Source organism: Paramormyrops kingsleyae, chromosome 1, assembly GCF_048594095.1.
Source record: "Paramormyrops kingsleyae isolate MSU_618 chromosome 1, PKINGS_0.4, whole genome shotgun sequence".
In the NCBI taxonomy this organism is placed as follows: domain Eukaryota; kingdom Metazoa; phylum Chordata; class Actinopteri; order Osteoglossiformes; family Mormyridae; genus Paramormyrops; species Paramormyrops kingsleyae.
This window is the reverse complement of record NC_132797.1, coordinates 36,229,347-36,242,863: the sequence shown is the minus strand read 5'-3', so window position 1 is coordinate 36,242,863 and position 13,517 is coordinate 36,229,347. Positions and strand designations below refer to the sequence as shown.

Here is a 13,517-nt window from a genome sequence, read left to right as displayed (position 1 = left end):
AGTGGTGTGTGTGTGTGTGTGTACTAGGGATGGCACGGTTCATGAAAAAAAACCGAACCGTTCGGTTCGCTTGTCTCGGTTCGGAGCATGCATGCGTCGCACGGTTCGACGGTTCATGACATGCGCAATGTAGCCTCGTGCCCCGTATGTGACGTCAGTGTGTTTCCCTTTCGCGCGAAAGAATAGGCTATATGCACAGAGCGGTGTGACGTAGTTCCGGTAAAAGTTCAGCCAGCTAAGTAATTTCCGGTAGCCTTTCGTTTGCTGCGTTTAGCTCGTGTTTTCGGCGTTACCACCCTGTCTCTGAAGAAAACGTTTAAATTTCAGCCAACAGATAGCACAACATCTGAACACTGTTGTGCGCCTTTGTTGTGTGACTTTATTTAATGTGCGGTTAGGCACTTTGTTAAAGAAAATTAAGTTATCTGTGACAAAGCACTCCAGTGAGTGTCATGCCTCGATCGTCCGCTCTTTCCGTGTGCCACGCCCCCTCGTTAACCCTGTGTGGATTCCCAGTGTTTACCAGCTGTTCCTGATTGTTGTCAAATTTGTCATTACTCCTTTGTATTTAGTCCGCGTTTCCGTTTCTTTCTCCAGTCCGGTCATTATATTGTAATTCTGCTTTACTGCTCGTCTGTGTTCCTTTTGCTCATTAAACCCCGCATTCCCCCGATCCTAGGTCTCCTCGCCTCTGCTTCCCCGGTCAGCGTTGTAACAGTGAGCCTGCTTCCATGCTGCAATGTGAACATTTGCCATGTTCCTAAAAATTCTGTTTATTGCACAGTGTCTGACCACACAGACCTACAGGCTATTGCCAGATGATCATACTAGACATATCAACTAGACATATTTTGCACTATTACAGATTGATGTCTTGTACATACACAGAAACTGATTTTATCGATTACTCAAGAACATTCAATATAATTAATACCAATTTTTTTCACGTTAACGAAACGAATCAGGCTTAATCAAGATAGGTGATCTATCATTTTAACGATCCCCAATTAAATTAACCCCGTGGACCGGACAAATACAAAACGAATGATTAAACATTATATGCGTCTCTTTTTGTATGTTTTCTAAATAAGACCGCGTGCCCATACCCAACTGTAATAGCGATTAAAGCGATCTATTCTTTTAGCATTTATGTTAAGGCAAGACTTTTATTTTATTACTGTTCTGGGATTAATAATGTTTAATAATTTTAATAATGTGCTTTAAGTCAAGTCAAATTCAGTTTATGCATGATTACATGATATAACTTTTTTAATACTGTATCCTAAATTGTGGATAATTAAGCTATATATCATATGCTGAAGTACATTTCTGGAGTGTTAAAGATTAAAAGAAAAAATAACAAGAACCGTACACAACCGAAAACCGTGACCCTAAAACCGTGATACAAACCGAACCGTGGGTTTTGTGAACCGTGCCACCCCTAGTGTGTGTGTGTGTGTGTGTGTGTGCGCTACACAAACATCTCTCACCTGAAGGAGGCCACCATCTGGTTGTAGGAGAAGTACTGGTGGTAGTCCTTGTGAATGGAGTGACCACACGGCTCAGCATTGGCGCGGCGAGTGTACTGGTGCCCGTAGAATCGTAGCTCCAGGTACTTGGCAAAGGACATGGACCAGGAGTCGTTGGACAAGGGGACCACTGGAGTCACCTAGTATCAGTGAAGGGTCAAGCAAAGCATATAGCATCTACAGGCTGAGAACACAAACCCTTATCAAGCAACACACACCGAGAATGCTGCCCTACAGCAGAACACGCCAAGCCCGGGCGGGGGGGCCTCCCTCTTACCTGCTTGCAGATGCGGCACCAGGAGTAGTTGAGGATGGTATGTTGGTAGCCAGGCACTGGCGAGTCCAGCTCCTTTAAGACAATCTGCACGCAGCCATTTCCGTGCACGAAGCGTCGAATGTGGTGCACCATGGGAGTCTCGCAGAACATGCTAGGACACTGATATGAAGGCCTGAGAAGGTGGGGCAGCTCATTACTACTATGATCTTCATCATCATCATCATCATCATCATCATTTTCCTAGGCCCTGGTTGCAAAATTTTCTTAGGTGATGAACAAATTGCGCAAATCGGCTCATGTCACTACTAGACAGAAATGACAAAACACGGGTATGGTGATGTTTTCTACAGAAACGACAGACTAAAAGGTATACACAGAACCACAGAAAACACAAGATAAAAAGATTAAATATCTTCTGCAGAAGACCCAGCCCATGTTGGAAAGTAACAGAAGTACTGAGAGTTTGACTCACCTGAAACAGTATCGCTCTAAAAATATTCCAAGGGTCAAGTCGTTCTTCCCATAGAACTCCATTGTCACAATCCTGTTGTGAAATTTTTTTTAAATCCTTTTTGATGAATTTCTTTGACATATTTAAAGCACTTCCTTGCACAGCAGGCCTGTGAGAACGGCAGGGTCTTACCAGGGGCTCACGCAGGGGTTCGGGGCATTTGCAGATTGGGCGGATGAGCTGCTGAAGAGCACACACAGCCGCTGGTGATTGGCAGGATTCAGACAGTCCATCTACAACACAAGAAGGTCAGAATCAAACAATCACAAGGGCGCTCAATGAGTGAACAAGGGCCAGAGCCGCTGACAGCCTACACCGGTGTGTACTATACATGGATGCCTGACACACGGCCTTCTCCGGCAAGTGGTTCATTCTTACCTTACTAGCCCAAACCATGTCACTCTGCCCACGATCCTCCTCGCTGTCGCCCTTGGTGGGGCCTTTCGGTTGGGCCTCCCGGGTCGGCATGAAGGGGTCCACATCCTTTTGCCGGATGCGTCCCCCCTTGGCGCGAAAGTCGGCCAGCATCTTGGCCAGGTCCTGGCTGCTGTTCAGCTGCTCAGCAATACGCATGCTAGTGAGCTGGTGAGAGGGCAGCACCTGGATGGAGCGGGCAGGAGGTGCACCGCCATTAACGGCCACCGGGGGCACAGACTCCTTGAGCAGCTGTCTCTTGCGCCGCCCATCCAGCTCTTTGAAGTCCTTGTTGAGCAGAGGGGAGAGGTAGACCTGCTCAGGGAAGTAGTCCCGACTCGGGCAGCGCAAGCCAGCCGGCGTAAGCAGGAAGGGCTCCTTGAAGGAGATGAAGGGCGAGATGCAGAGGATGATGTCCTTCAGCTCCTGCTTAAAGGCCACTGAGAAGGACTTGAGGCGGTCATCAGACGAGGCCACGTGCTCCGTGATGAACGTGCCGGTGTCATCCTGCAGGGGGTCCCGGAAAAGCTGGGGTGGTGGCGTCTCAGACCCTGAGCTTTCCCGCGAGTCCCCGCGGAGAAGAGCCCCCTTGCCTTCCTCTCGACCTGCCTCCAGGTCAGATATTAGGAAGGGCGGGGCTACTGGAGGGGGCTGCACGGGCAGGCAAGAAATCGGCGTAGAGGGCACCAAATCCGGATTTCCAGTCTCAGCACCGGGGAAGGACTCAGTGGAGTCATTTTTGGCGCCTTTGGGACTCTCCCCATCTCTTAGTGAGGACTCAGAGAGTTTTGGTGGCTTCTCAAGGGGAAGGCTCTGTTCCTGCAGCCCCAGCCTGGCATCAACTCCTGGAAAGGGGTCGCTCTGATCAGAGGTGGCCCCCTCGTCCCCATCCTCTCCCTCCTTTTCCTCACCCTCTGTGCTCTCCAGAAGGCAAGGGAAGGAAGTGCTCTTGGCCAGGCTGGGCGGCATGGCGAACTCATCCATAAGGAAAGAGATCTCCAGCTGCGAGTGGTAGGCTACATAGATCATAAGCATGATGATCTCCTTCACGCGTGCCAGCTCATACAGCGAGGCCCCCCGCAGCTTGACGGTGCAGCCGAGATGTTGGGGACAGCCCTCGAAGAACATCAGGGTCTTGGTCTCGTCTGTGGGTAGGTGGTGGTACAATGGTAGACGTAGAGGGGTAATCAACGTGAACAGATTAGCATTGTAGCATCATAAATACTATTATCTAGCACTATATGGGAAGTGTGCTATATTATCAGTATTATATTTTTCAAATAGGACAAAAAAGCTTTCATAATGAGCCTAATGAATTTACAGATTTAAATTAAAACCTTATTTCATCAACAGCTAGAAAGTGCATATGGCAGCCAGATGATCGCTAAAATAGGAGTGGGACCACACACTGGGCAAGCAGACAGTACACTCACTGTTGGCTAGCTGGAATGCGTGTAGGTAGAACTTGTGGCAGGTTCCCAGGCGGGGCTTGGTCAGCAGCTGGTCCATAGACATCACCAGGTCCCCTTGCGTCACACGACTCACCTTGTCTAGGACTTGCTGTAAACACCAGATATAATGCAGCGGATGTGTCAGAATTAGTCAGGCTGACACCAGATGGTTAGCTGTGAAATGCTGACGGCTACAGCAGAGGGAGCCAGGGACTGAATTAAAAGCAGTGGGACGAGGCTCGACGGGAAGCTCCTCAACGCTGTAATACAGCACCATTGTTAAGGGGGTGACACTCACAGGCTTCACATTGATGACCAAGGTGATACCGTGTTCCAACAACATGTCCTGGGCGATGCGAGAGACAGTCTTCTCCACCAGAACCAGGCTGGGCCGCATGTCAGCAATTCGCTGCACATAATTCTTCAAGAACTCTCTTTCCTGACAGATAGTCAAGACCGTCAGTGGGACCCAGAACTCCCAATGAATGGTGTGTAACAGTAAACAGATAGTGTCCTATATGTGAACTCTTAGAATACACAAGATAATGGTCCAGGACTTGGATTAGTAAGACAAAGACTGACTCTGTCAAAAATACAAAAAGCCAAAATTTCTGCGTCTGCATTCGTTTTGAAATATATCCACTATCATAAATTTTAAAGTTAAACAAACAATTTTCTCCCAAACATTCTAAAACAAGGCGTGGGAAACCAGAATTAACATCATTTTTAGACACAAACGGCAGTCTGGCAAAAAACTCTGGAGACCCGGTGTTCTGTCGAGTTGAGCTACTTTGTCGAGTTAGGCTACCGAAGTGCTAATCCGAAGTGCTAACCCTAACCCTCACCCCCCAAAACCCCCTAAAACCCAAACCCCCTAAAACCTAACCCTAATCCATAGCCCTCACCCTCACCCCCCAAAACCCCCTAAAACCCAAACCCCCTAAAACCTAACCCTAATCCATAGCCCTAACCCTCACCCGGTAGCTACAACGGTAGCTCAACTCGTCAGAACACCGGCACCTATGACAAACTGAATAGCTCCCTTTTCAGGTGAGGAACTGTCACTGTGCACACTGCTAGTCTGCTGCACGCCTGGCCGCTGCTAGTCTGCTGCACGCCTGGCCCTGGCAGCAGCTTTGTTGTAACAACAAGCCTGTAAACGCTGACATTTTGAGAACAAAACTGAGATAATCAGGCCCCTACCTGCAGCACAATTGGGTCAATGCATGTGAACTTAGTTTCCTCTCTGTACAGGTACTCAATGGAGCATTTCAGCAGCAAAATCTTGGGATTCTTGATATAGGCATTCATCTGAAGACAAGAATCATACCAAGAAACATTAAATCCACACTACTGCGACATCACATACTGTATGTTGTTGCTGTCTGATGAATCCATCAATACCATGTATCTGCCACCCTTTGTTTGGAAAAGCGTCAACTAGGGCTGGAGGATTCTGAGTAAAATACACATTGTTTGTTTTCTTCCACGCTAAAACAAGATTACAATTTTCTCTCATTATTCTTGTGCAATAAATGTCTCTCTTTATGTTAATAATAATAATATGGATCCAATCACTCTCCACTGCCATGCCCCTCATTCAGCCACATTCGCCAGACTACTGACAGCTATTTGATTACTGCGCGTGATTCTGCCCTGCTTTTAGATTTGGTACTGTTCATATTCTCCATAGGGATGCACCACTAACAATACGATCGTTACTGAAATGGAACTGCCAAATAAACTATGCAGAACAGAAAGAGAACATTCCTGGCTTTTAACAAACAACTCGTTTCCAAGTGCAAGAAATGCATTTGTCTGCTCTATGTTCTTACTGTTGTATGCACCAGATACCGCCCCTTCATCAATAAAGTTAATCTTTATTTTAAAATGATTCATTTTGCAGCCCTAGCATCACACAGTTTACCTCATCTGATTGCTGTCACTGGAAACCAGAAGAAAGTTTGCACTGCAGTTTGAGTAAGATGCTGCTGTCAAGGTAAAGTAACAGCCACACCCTAAGCTTCTCGTTTGAAAACAGAGTTTGTTTGTACTCGTTAACATTTGCATTCAGGATGGTGGTTGTTTGTACATATTACGTTATATTGCTAATTCTAACGACTGATATCTAGATCATAAGACTAAGCTTATTATATCCAAATGTTTTTTCATGATTCTGAAATACTGGATTTTTGGAGATACATGATTTTCATTGGACAGCAACAATATATTAGTTAAACATGTATATTTCACATTCAGTTCAGTCTATATCGATTTTCATACCTTACCTTTTTATGGGCAATGTTCTTGGTGCAAACAAATCCATTTACAACAGATGAGTCAAACTTCTTTCCTCCTGAAATCTGGAGGATCCAAAATAATAAGACATCAGTGGATGTTTTTGAATAAGGTACTAAAAATGCTCCAATATGCACAAACTTGATCATCATTTTTATAGTTTTACTGGTATATGTTGTATTAGAATACAGCATATAAAGAAGGATGTCCAAATGGAGAGAGCACATCAGCAGACTTTTGTCAAAGTGGCCACAGACACACTGTGATGAATGGCACCCGAAACAGAAGCATGTTATTAGTCAGCCACATCCCTGACCTTCTTGATGTGGACAAACTGCCGTATGTCCATGTCGTCGTCACTGCTGCGCACATCCGGCCGCACTGTCTGAACCACCTGCCGCACCACTGGCACGATGATATCACGCCAGGACAGTGATAGTGACTCACTGTATAGCAGCTGTTGCAACAGTGCCATCATGTGGCTGTGGTTTGCCGAGCTGTACAGACAGACGGGCCAATGGGGTGGTGAGTTCCTGACTACTCTTCTGTAATCTTCAATTATTTTTTTGTAATATTCTACTGAAATTGTCCAAAAAAGCACTATAATAACTGGATAATCAGTTCTTTTGTAGGATTATTATCTGTTTCCAAACCCGGTCCTCAAGGACCCCGAGACAGTCCACATTTTTGCTCCCTCCCAGACAGTCAACATTTTTGTTCCCTAACAGCTCCCTGCCAGACAGTCCATGTTTTGGTTCCCACCCAGACCATTCACATTTTTGCTACCTCCCAGCTCCCTGCCAGACAGTCCATGTTTTGGTTCCCTCCCAGACCGTTCACATTTTTGCTACCTCCCAGCTCCCTGCCAGACAGTCCATGTTTTGGCTCCCTCCCAGACCGTTCACATTTTTGCTACCTCCCAGCTCCCTGCCAGACAGTCCATGTTTTGGCACCCTCCCAGACCGTTCACATTTTTGCTACCTCCCAGCTCCCTGCCAGACAGTCCATGTTTTGGCACCCTCCCAGACCGTTCACATTTTTGCTACCTCCCAGCTCCCTGCCAGACAGTCCATGTTTTGGCACCCTCCCAGACCGTTCACATTTTTGCTACCTCCCAGCTCCCTGCCAGACAGTCCATGTTTTGGCACCCTCCCAGACCGTTCACATTTTTGCTCCCTCCCAGCTCCCTGCCAGACAGTCAACATTTTTGTTCCCTATCAGCTCCCTGCCAGACAGTCCATGTTTTGGCTCCCTCCCAGACCGTTCACATTTTTGCTACCTCCCAGCTCCCTTCCAGACTATCTGGAGCTCCCCAAGTACAGACTTGGGAAGCACTGCTCTAACTCTGCTGGTACCATCAATGTCCTCATAAGGCCATGCAGAGGGTGACACTCACAGCAGCCTCTCCATGGCCTTCTTCTCCCCATTCTCCTCCCTCAGCTGGTCCAAGGAGCTGTGGTGCCAGCCCAGAGGTGTGAAAAGCATCTCCTTCGCCTTCTCCTCCACACGCCGGTTAAACAGCGACTCTGGCCCAAAGAATTCACCGTTAACAATCATTTCTAATTAAAACATTAAACTCAGTTAACATTTATAGAACTGGGAATCACTGAACAGGTGCCTGTTACATCTGGATAAGGCAAGTGAAATTTTAGAATTTAGTTAGCCCATACCTTTGATGAAGGCATCACTTATTGAAAATTGTTGTCCATCTTCTGACACCAAGAACTCAGCTATTAAAAGAAAAATAAAGGAGATTTTTACACTGGACGATCAGTCATTTTCTGCAGTGGAGGGTTTCGTTGCTTCACTGCTTATAAGAGATCTGAAAGTACCAGCTCATAGCATGTTTATAAGTCATTATTAAATCTGGCCTGCAGATCGATCTTTCATTCTCTACAGAATAAAGAAATGATGCAACATCATTCCACTAACCTCTGCCAGCAAACCCAGCAGGTTTCACAAGAATGTCCCCCACCTACCTACCAACTCAGCAAGTGGCTCGGAGGTAATCACTATCAGCACTGACGTTAATAGACAAAACTGTTATCGGTCAAAATTCATCACTATTTCAAAATGTTTGCAATTGTTTTTGCACAAAATGAATTACACAGCTCTCTCAGAATATGTGAAAGTGATGCAAGTGCAGAGCACTGGTAGACTTTAGCATCATCAGCTCAAGCAAAATAAGACTGTGAACTTTGAACAGTTAATGAGCTGCAGTTAAAGCGGCTTGGAGCACAGGGCCAGCCAATCAGGATACGGATGAGAAAAACAAAGAGGAGAGCAGGGGGAGGAAGGACCTTTCTGCTCCGAGGGGTGTGGAGGCACATGGGGGTATTTGGATTGCTTTTTGATGTGAAAGTTGACATTGTCCTGCTCCACATTTAGGTTGATGGAGGCTGCAGAGTCGCTGTCCACCGCAGAATGGAAGCTGCTGACTGACGTCCTCTTACTAGGGCTGGCAGAGTCTAAATGAGGAGAGACACTGAATCAAAATGTGGTGTCGCGACAAACGGAGCAGGCAGAGACGCTGAACCAAAACACAAAAATGCAGTGTCGCGACAAACGGAGCAGGCAGAGACGCTGAACCAAAACACAAAAATGCAGTGTCGCGACAAACGGAGCAGGCAGAGACGCTGAACCAAAACACAAAAATGCAGTGTCGCGACAAACGGAGCAGGCAGAGACGCTGAACCAAAACACAAAAATGCAGTGTCGCGACAAACGGAGCAGGCAGAGACGCTGAACCAAAACACAAAAATGCAGTGTCGCGACAAACGGAGCAGGCAGAGACGCTGAACCAAAACACAAAAATGCAGTGTTGCGACAAACGGAGCAGGCAGAGACGCTGAACCAAAACACAAAAATGCAGTGTCATGACAAACGGAGCAGACAGAGAGAAACTGAATCAAAACGCAGGGCATGCATTAATACTGAAGGAAAGAACAGAGCCAATACAGGAGATTTCATAGCAAGGCAGCTGTCACACTAATAAGAGCTAAAATTGCCCAAATACTCCTGATTAGACAGAAAGGCCCAAGGGTACGCACTGGGCATGATATAGTCGCTCTCGTCTGCCAGCTGCTCAGGGTCACTGTCATCAAACTTGATATCTTTGAACCACGAGGGCTCAGAGTGTCCCTCCAGGGAGTTTACACTGTCACTGTCTGGGGACGGGGTCTCCGAGAAGTCAGTGCTCTACGGACAAAACCAGGAAGATCAACAATAACACCATCATCATACACATATCAAGCAGTAGGAATTATCAGCTATATCAGGATATACGGCATATTTATGCATAAATGCTACAGGTCACAAGAAATATGCTTGGGAGTGCCAGTCTCTACCTGCAAAGGGCGATAGAGAGCATATTCATCCCGGAAAAGCTGATCATGATGTGTGACGCAGTCTAACCAGCGACCGTCCACCAGAGCCTGTCCGATAGCTATAGCCTGAGCCCTGTAATGGAACACAAAATCGATAAAGATGTTTTAGTCCAATCAGCAAGCGGAATGGCATTTGTATGCCGCTCAAATGTCCAAAGTCAGCTCTTTCAATAAACATCACAGGCTCCTCAGCTTTAAGTACCTCGTGGAGATTGTGCCATTCCGCAGAAGCCAATTGACCAGCTCCTTTCCCACAATGCAATTGGGGTAGGTACGCAGCCAATAGCGGTGGTCCTGGAACTCCATGCCGGTGTTACTGTGACAGATCTTCTTCCATAAGTCTTTTAGCTGGGAAGAATCCTAATGAAATAGCATAACAGACAACAATGGAGGAGTGCTGATATAAAGGCAGCTTTATTGTAAGATTTTTAACAAAGGGGGAGTTTGAATGCACTGATATAACAGCCAATGAAATATGAATAATTTAAATGAGTGAATACACACTGTAAACTGGATCAATAGCACATAAAACCTGACAAGATCTGACAAAGACAATCGTATGGAACTGAAGAGAAAGCAGAGATTGTGAGTACCAGCAGTATCTTGCGCTCCTCCTCACTGTGGTCAGGCTTGGGCATGGCCCGGCTCGTCTGGGGGCTTACGGAGCTGTCGTAGGACGGCACCATGGAGGAGCCCGAGCGGTCCAGGGAAAGATTGGTGATGCTGGCCGACCTGTTGAAATAGGAGAAGATGTTTCCACCGTTCAAATTATTCCACCATTTTGTATTATTTACTATCAAAAAGGGAAACGTATCTCATTGGCTTACTGCTTGAATACGGTTCTCCTGTCAAATCCACATCCCCACCCCCCCCGCCCACAATCCTTGTAAAGCGGTGAGATGTGAACAAAACTAAAACATGCCGCCGCTATTTGCAGGTGTTCCAAGGACGTCCTGGTGCATTAGTAATGTGATACGCATTTCCCAGCACTGAACACAGACAAGCACATACACGCACACCAGTATTAATTTCGCTGACGAAAACCATGATGAAAATTACTCAATGAAGATATTACACTGACAAAAACGAGAAGATAATAAAATAAAAATTAATTGATGATGCCAAAAACTATGATGAAATGCATTGACACTTGAAACAATGAGCAACAAATGAAAATGAGTCAGGAATGTCAGGAAGGGGTGAATTTAAAACTGAGCCAATTAGAAGTAGCATGTTTAATTATAGGGTTGATTGTAGTTGCACATGATAGGATAATACTGATCTAACCGGCTTCAAGTGCATAATCCATGCAGTTCCGTCTCTAAAGTTTGTCTTTAAACTTTTTATGTCTTTGCTAGCAAATTTTACCATGGGGGACTGTAAACTGCTGAGCACTGGTGTTGTTTCTTATAATACGAATGGAGATGTGTTACATGCAAATATGGTTTTTGCGACTAAATTTTGGTTTTACTTAAACTTTATCATTAAATAAAATATATATAAAGCCATTTTTTATTTAGTGCAATGAATCATTTGCAGGCTTTGTAAATTAATTTTATGTCTTTCAAGAGCAAATATTCAAAGCTTCACAAATGCTGCCATCAGGAATCAGGAGGAGATAGAGAAGACAGTGTGTGTGTGTGTGTGTGTGTGTGTGTGTGTGTGTATGTGTGTGTGTGTGTGTATGTGTATATACACTAAAAATTAGGTGAAGTTTTCAAAGAAATGTAAAAATTATGTATTAGACTATGACAAAACCTGCTAGTTTCATTGACTGTGTACTGTAGACTTTGACTAAATATCCCATAATTTTCATCAAACTAAATTAATAAATAAATCAGATGACTCAAATACAACTAAAGTGCACAGTATCTTCCTCAAAAGACTCAGACTACAGCTTAATCAAAATATGCTGACAAAATGAACACTGATGCAGAAAGAAAGGGAAACAAACCTTTTCCTGGCTGGGGACTTGCTCACATCCTCCTGCACTGCCCCTAACCTGGAGCTGAGGCCACTGTTCTGGGACTCCTGGTGGATGAGACTGACCCAAAGAAAAACACAGAACACATCATTCAATGACTTGAATATGCAGCCACTCTCATCTCCGTCGCAGCGTCCAATCAAAATAAGGCTCCGTATCAGTAAGAACACACACATGCAAAGATTCCAATCCACCAGACCACTCGAAAGCATCCACTCAGAGCTAGTGCACAATACTCTTGAGAAAAACAGCACTATGACTCACTTCTTCCTTATCCCAATTGGAGTTTTTCTATGTGAAGGGAAAAAGAAAAGAAATCTCTTTTTAAATACGTACGGGCACATATTGGGCAAAGTGATTTGTCAAGGGAAGTGACGTTTGGGAGAAAGGATTTCAACACAAGCCGGGCCGTAAGCAATCAAAAACAGGACTGCGTTCACCATCTCTCTTAACCAGGAAGTCAAGGCATGCACTACCTGAGAGCTGTCCCAACAAGCCCTGACAGTTCCTCTCTTTTCACTGGTAACCAGTATTCTGAGGCTGACCATTAATTAATTTAACAAACATAGGGTCATCCTACTTAATCTCGAGCAAGAAATGGGGGTGTCATTTCTCCTCACCAAATTAATTACCCTTTCTGATTGACCTCCCTTAAATGATAAAAGATTCTCTTCTGAAGATGTATACAATTTAAAATGTGAACAAAAAATTTTCAATAGTAATAGTGGCCAGTAAATATGAGCTTGTGGCACAGAACTAAAAATGTGGACCTGACAATCTGCATTGGACATTCAGAGCATAAGGATGGTCTGAAGGATTTCCAGGGGACCCAATCACACACGCCTCACAGCAAGCCAATCAGGTCAAAAGCCAAAACCTACATCCATCTTGGGAAGTTGCCAACAGTGTTACTCACTCAATACTGTCAAGGAGGCACCCCAAGTACCAGACAGAGGAACTGGACAGAGAGGGGGAGGAGGAGCTCGAACACTATGTACAGAGGCATGGGCCAATCAGATGAGAGAGGGAAAACACGAAAAAAAAAGATAGACAGGGAGAGATGGGGGGGCAAAAGATTAATTAAAGGCAGCAATGAGGGGGGAAAAGGGCAGGACATAGGCAGAAGGTTGACTGGTGTGTTCCTGTGGTCACCTCTGCCAGGCCAGGTCCTCCTCCAGGAAGATGTTACGGCTGGATTTGCGGCCGCCCAGCGGCGTACGCGGCTCACTGGGCTCCAGCACGCAAACAGAGCAGGGCGAGTCCGACAGCACGCTCAGGTCCTCACCGATGGAGCCCGAGTCGGCCGAGTGTGCGTAGCTCAGCGCTATCTTGCGGCAGTAGGTGCAAGCCCGCAGGTCTCCTGCAGAGGGCAGAGGTATGGGTTTGGGGGGGGGAGTCAACTGCTTCACACTGAAGCCAGACTACAACATGCCACACAAAGAACCCCAAAGTGTCCCGGTCAAAAAAAATTAATGAAATCACATCCTAATGGACGCTTCATGGGTAAATATTGCAGCAGACAGCTAAACACTCTGAAGAAACTGCTTCTGAAATCTGACTCTCATAAGATCCAAAACTAGCAGCAGCCTGGACTTCACAGGCGACTGTCACCACGCACGTTTCAGCAGGGTGACACGTCATGAAGCTGCTTGACAGCGAGTTCCCCC

At 45.8% G+C, this 13,517-nt stretch overlaps 1 protein-coding gene across 2 annotated transcripts in view; it reads right to left on the bottom strand.

The window, feature by feature from the left end:
- The window catches only part of pikfyve (phosphoinositide kinase, FYVE finger containing), a 34,607-nt gene that overhangs the window by 11,859 nt on the left and 9,231 nt on the right, over positions 1–13,517 (bottom strand). Inside the window, exons 6-25 of one of the 2 annotated variants that reach the window (XM_072714979.1) lie at positions 13,003–13,210; positions 12,115–12,141; positions 11,821–11,910; positions 10,460–10,598; positions 10,069–10,226; positions 9,828–9,939; positions 9,531–9,678; positions 8,781–8,948; positions 8,151–8,210; positions 7,877–8,006; positions 6,797–6,977; positions 6,471–6,545; positions 5,386–5,493; positions 4,481–4,621; positions 4,165–4,291; positions 2,696–3,876; positions 2,450–2,550; positions 2,279–2,350; positions 1,807–1,978; positions 1,491–1,669 (exon numbers count right to left, since the gene is read on the bottom strand). In XM_072714979.1, the coding sequence (XP_072571080.1) occupies positions 1,491–1,669; positions 1,807–1,978; positions 2,279–2,350; positions 2,450–2,550; positions 2,696–3,876; positions 4,165–4,291; positions 4,481–4,621; positions 5,386–5,493; positions 6,471–6,545; positions 6,797–6,977; positions 7,877–8,006; positions 8,151–8,210; positions 8,781–8,948; positions 9,531–9,678; positions 9,828–9,939; positions 10,069–10,226; positions 10,460–10,598; positions 11,821–11,910; positions 12,115–12,141; positions 13,003–13,210 (3,577 nt within the window). The remainder of the gene's footprint in view (positions 1–1,490; positions 1,670–1,806; positions 1,979–2,278; positions 2,351–2,449; positions 2,551–2,695; positions 3,877–4,164; positions 4,292–4,480; positions 4,622–5,385; positions 5,494–6,470; positions 6,546–6,796; positions 6,978–7,876; positions 8,007–8,150; positions 8,211–8,780; positions 8,949–9,530; positions 9,679–9,827; positions 9,940–10,068; positions 10,227–10,459; positions 10,599–11,820; positions 11,911–12,114; positions 12,142–13,002; positions 13,211–13,517) is intronic. The other variant, XM_072714985.1, reaches the window with a different exon arrangement.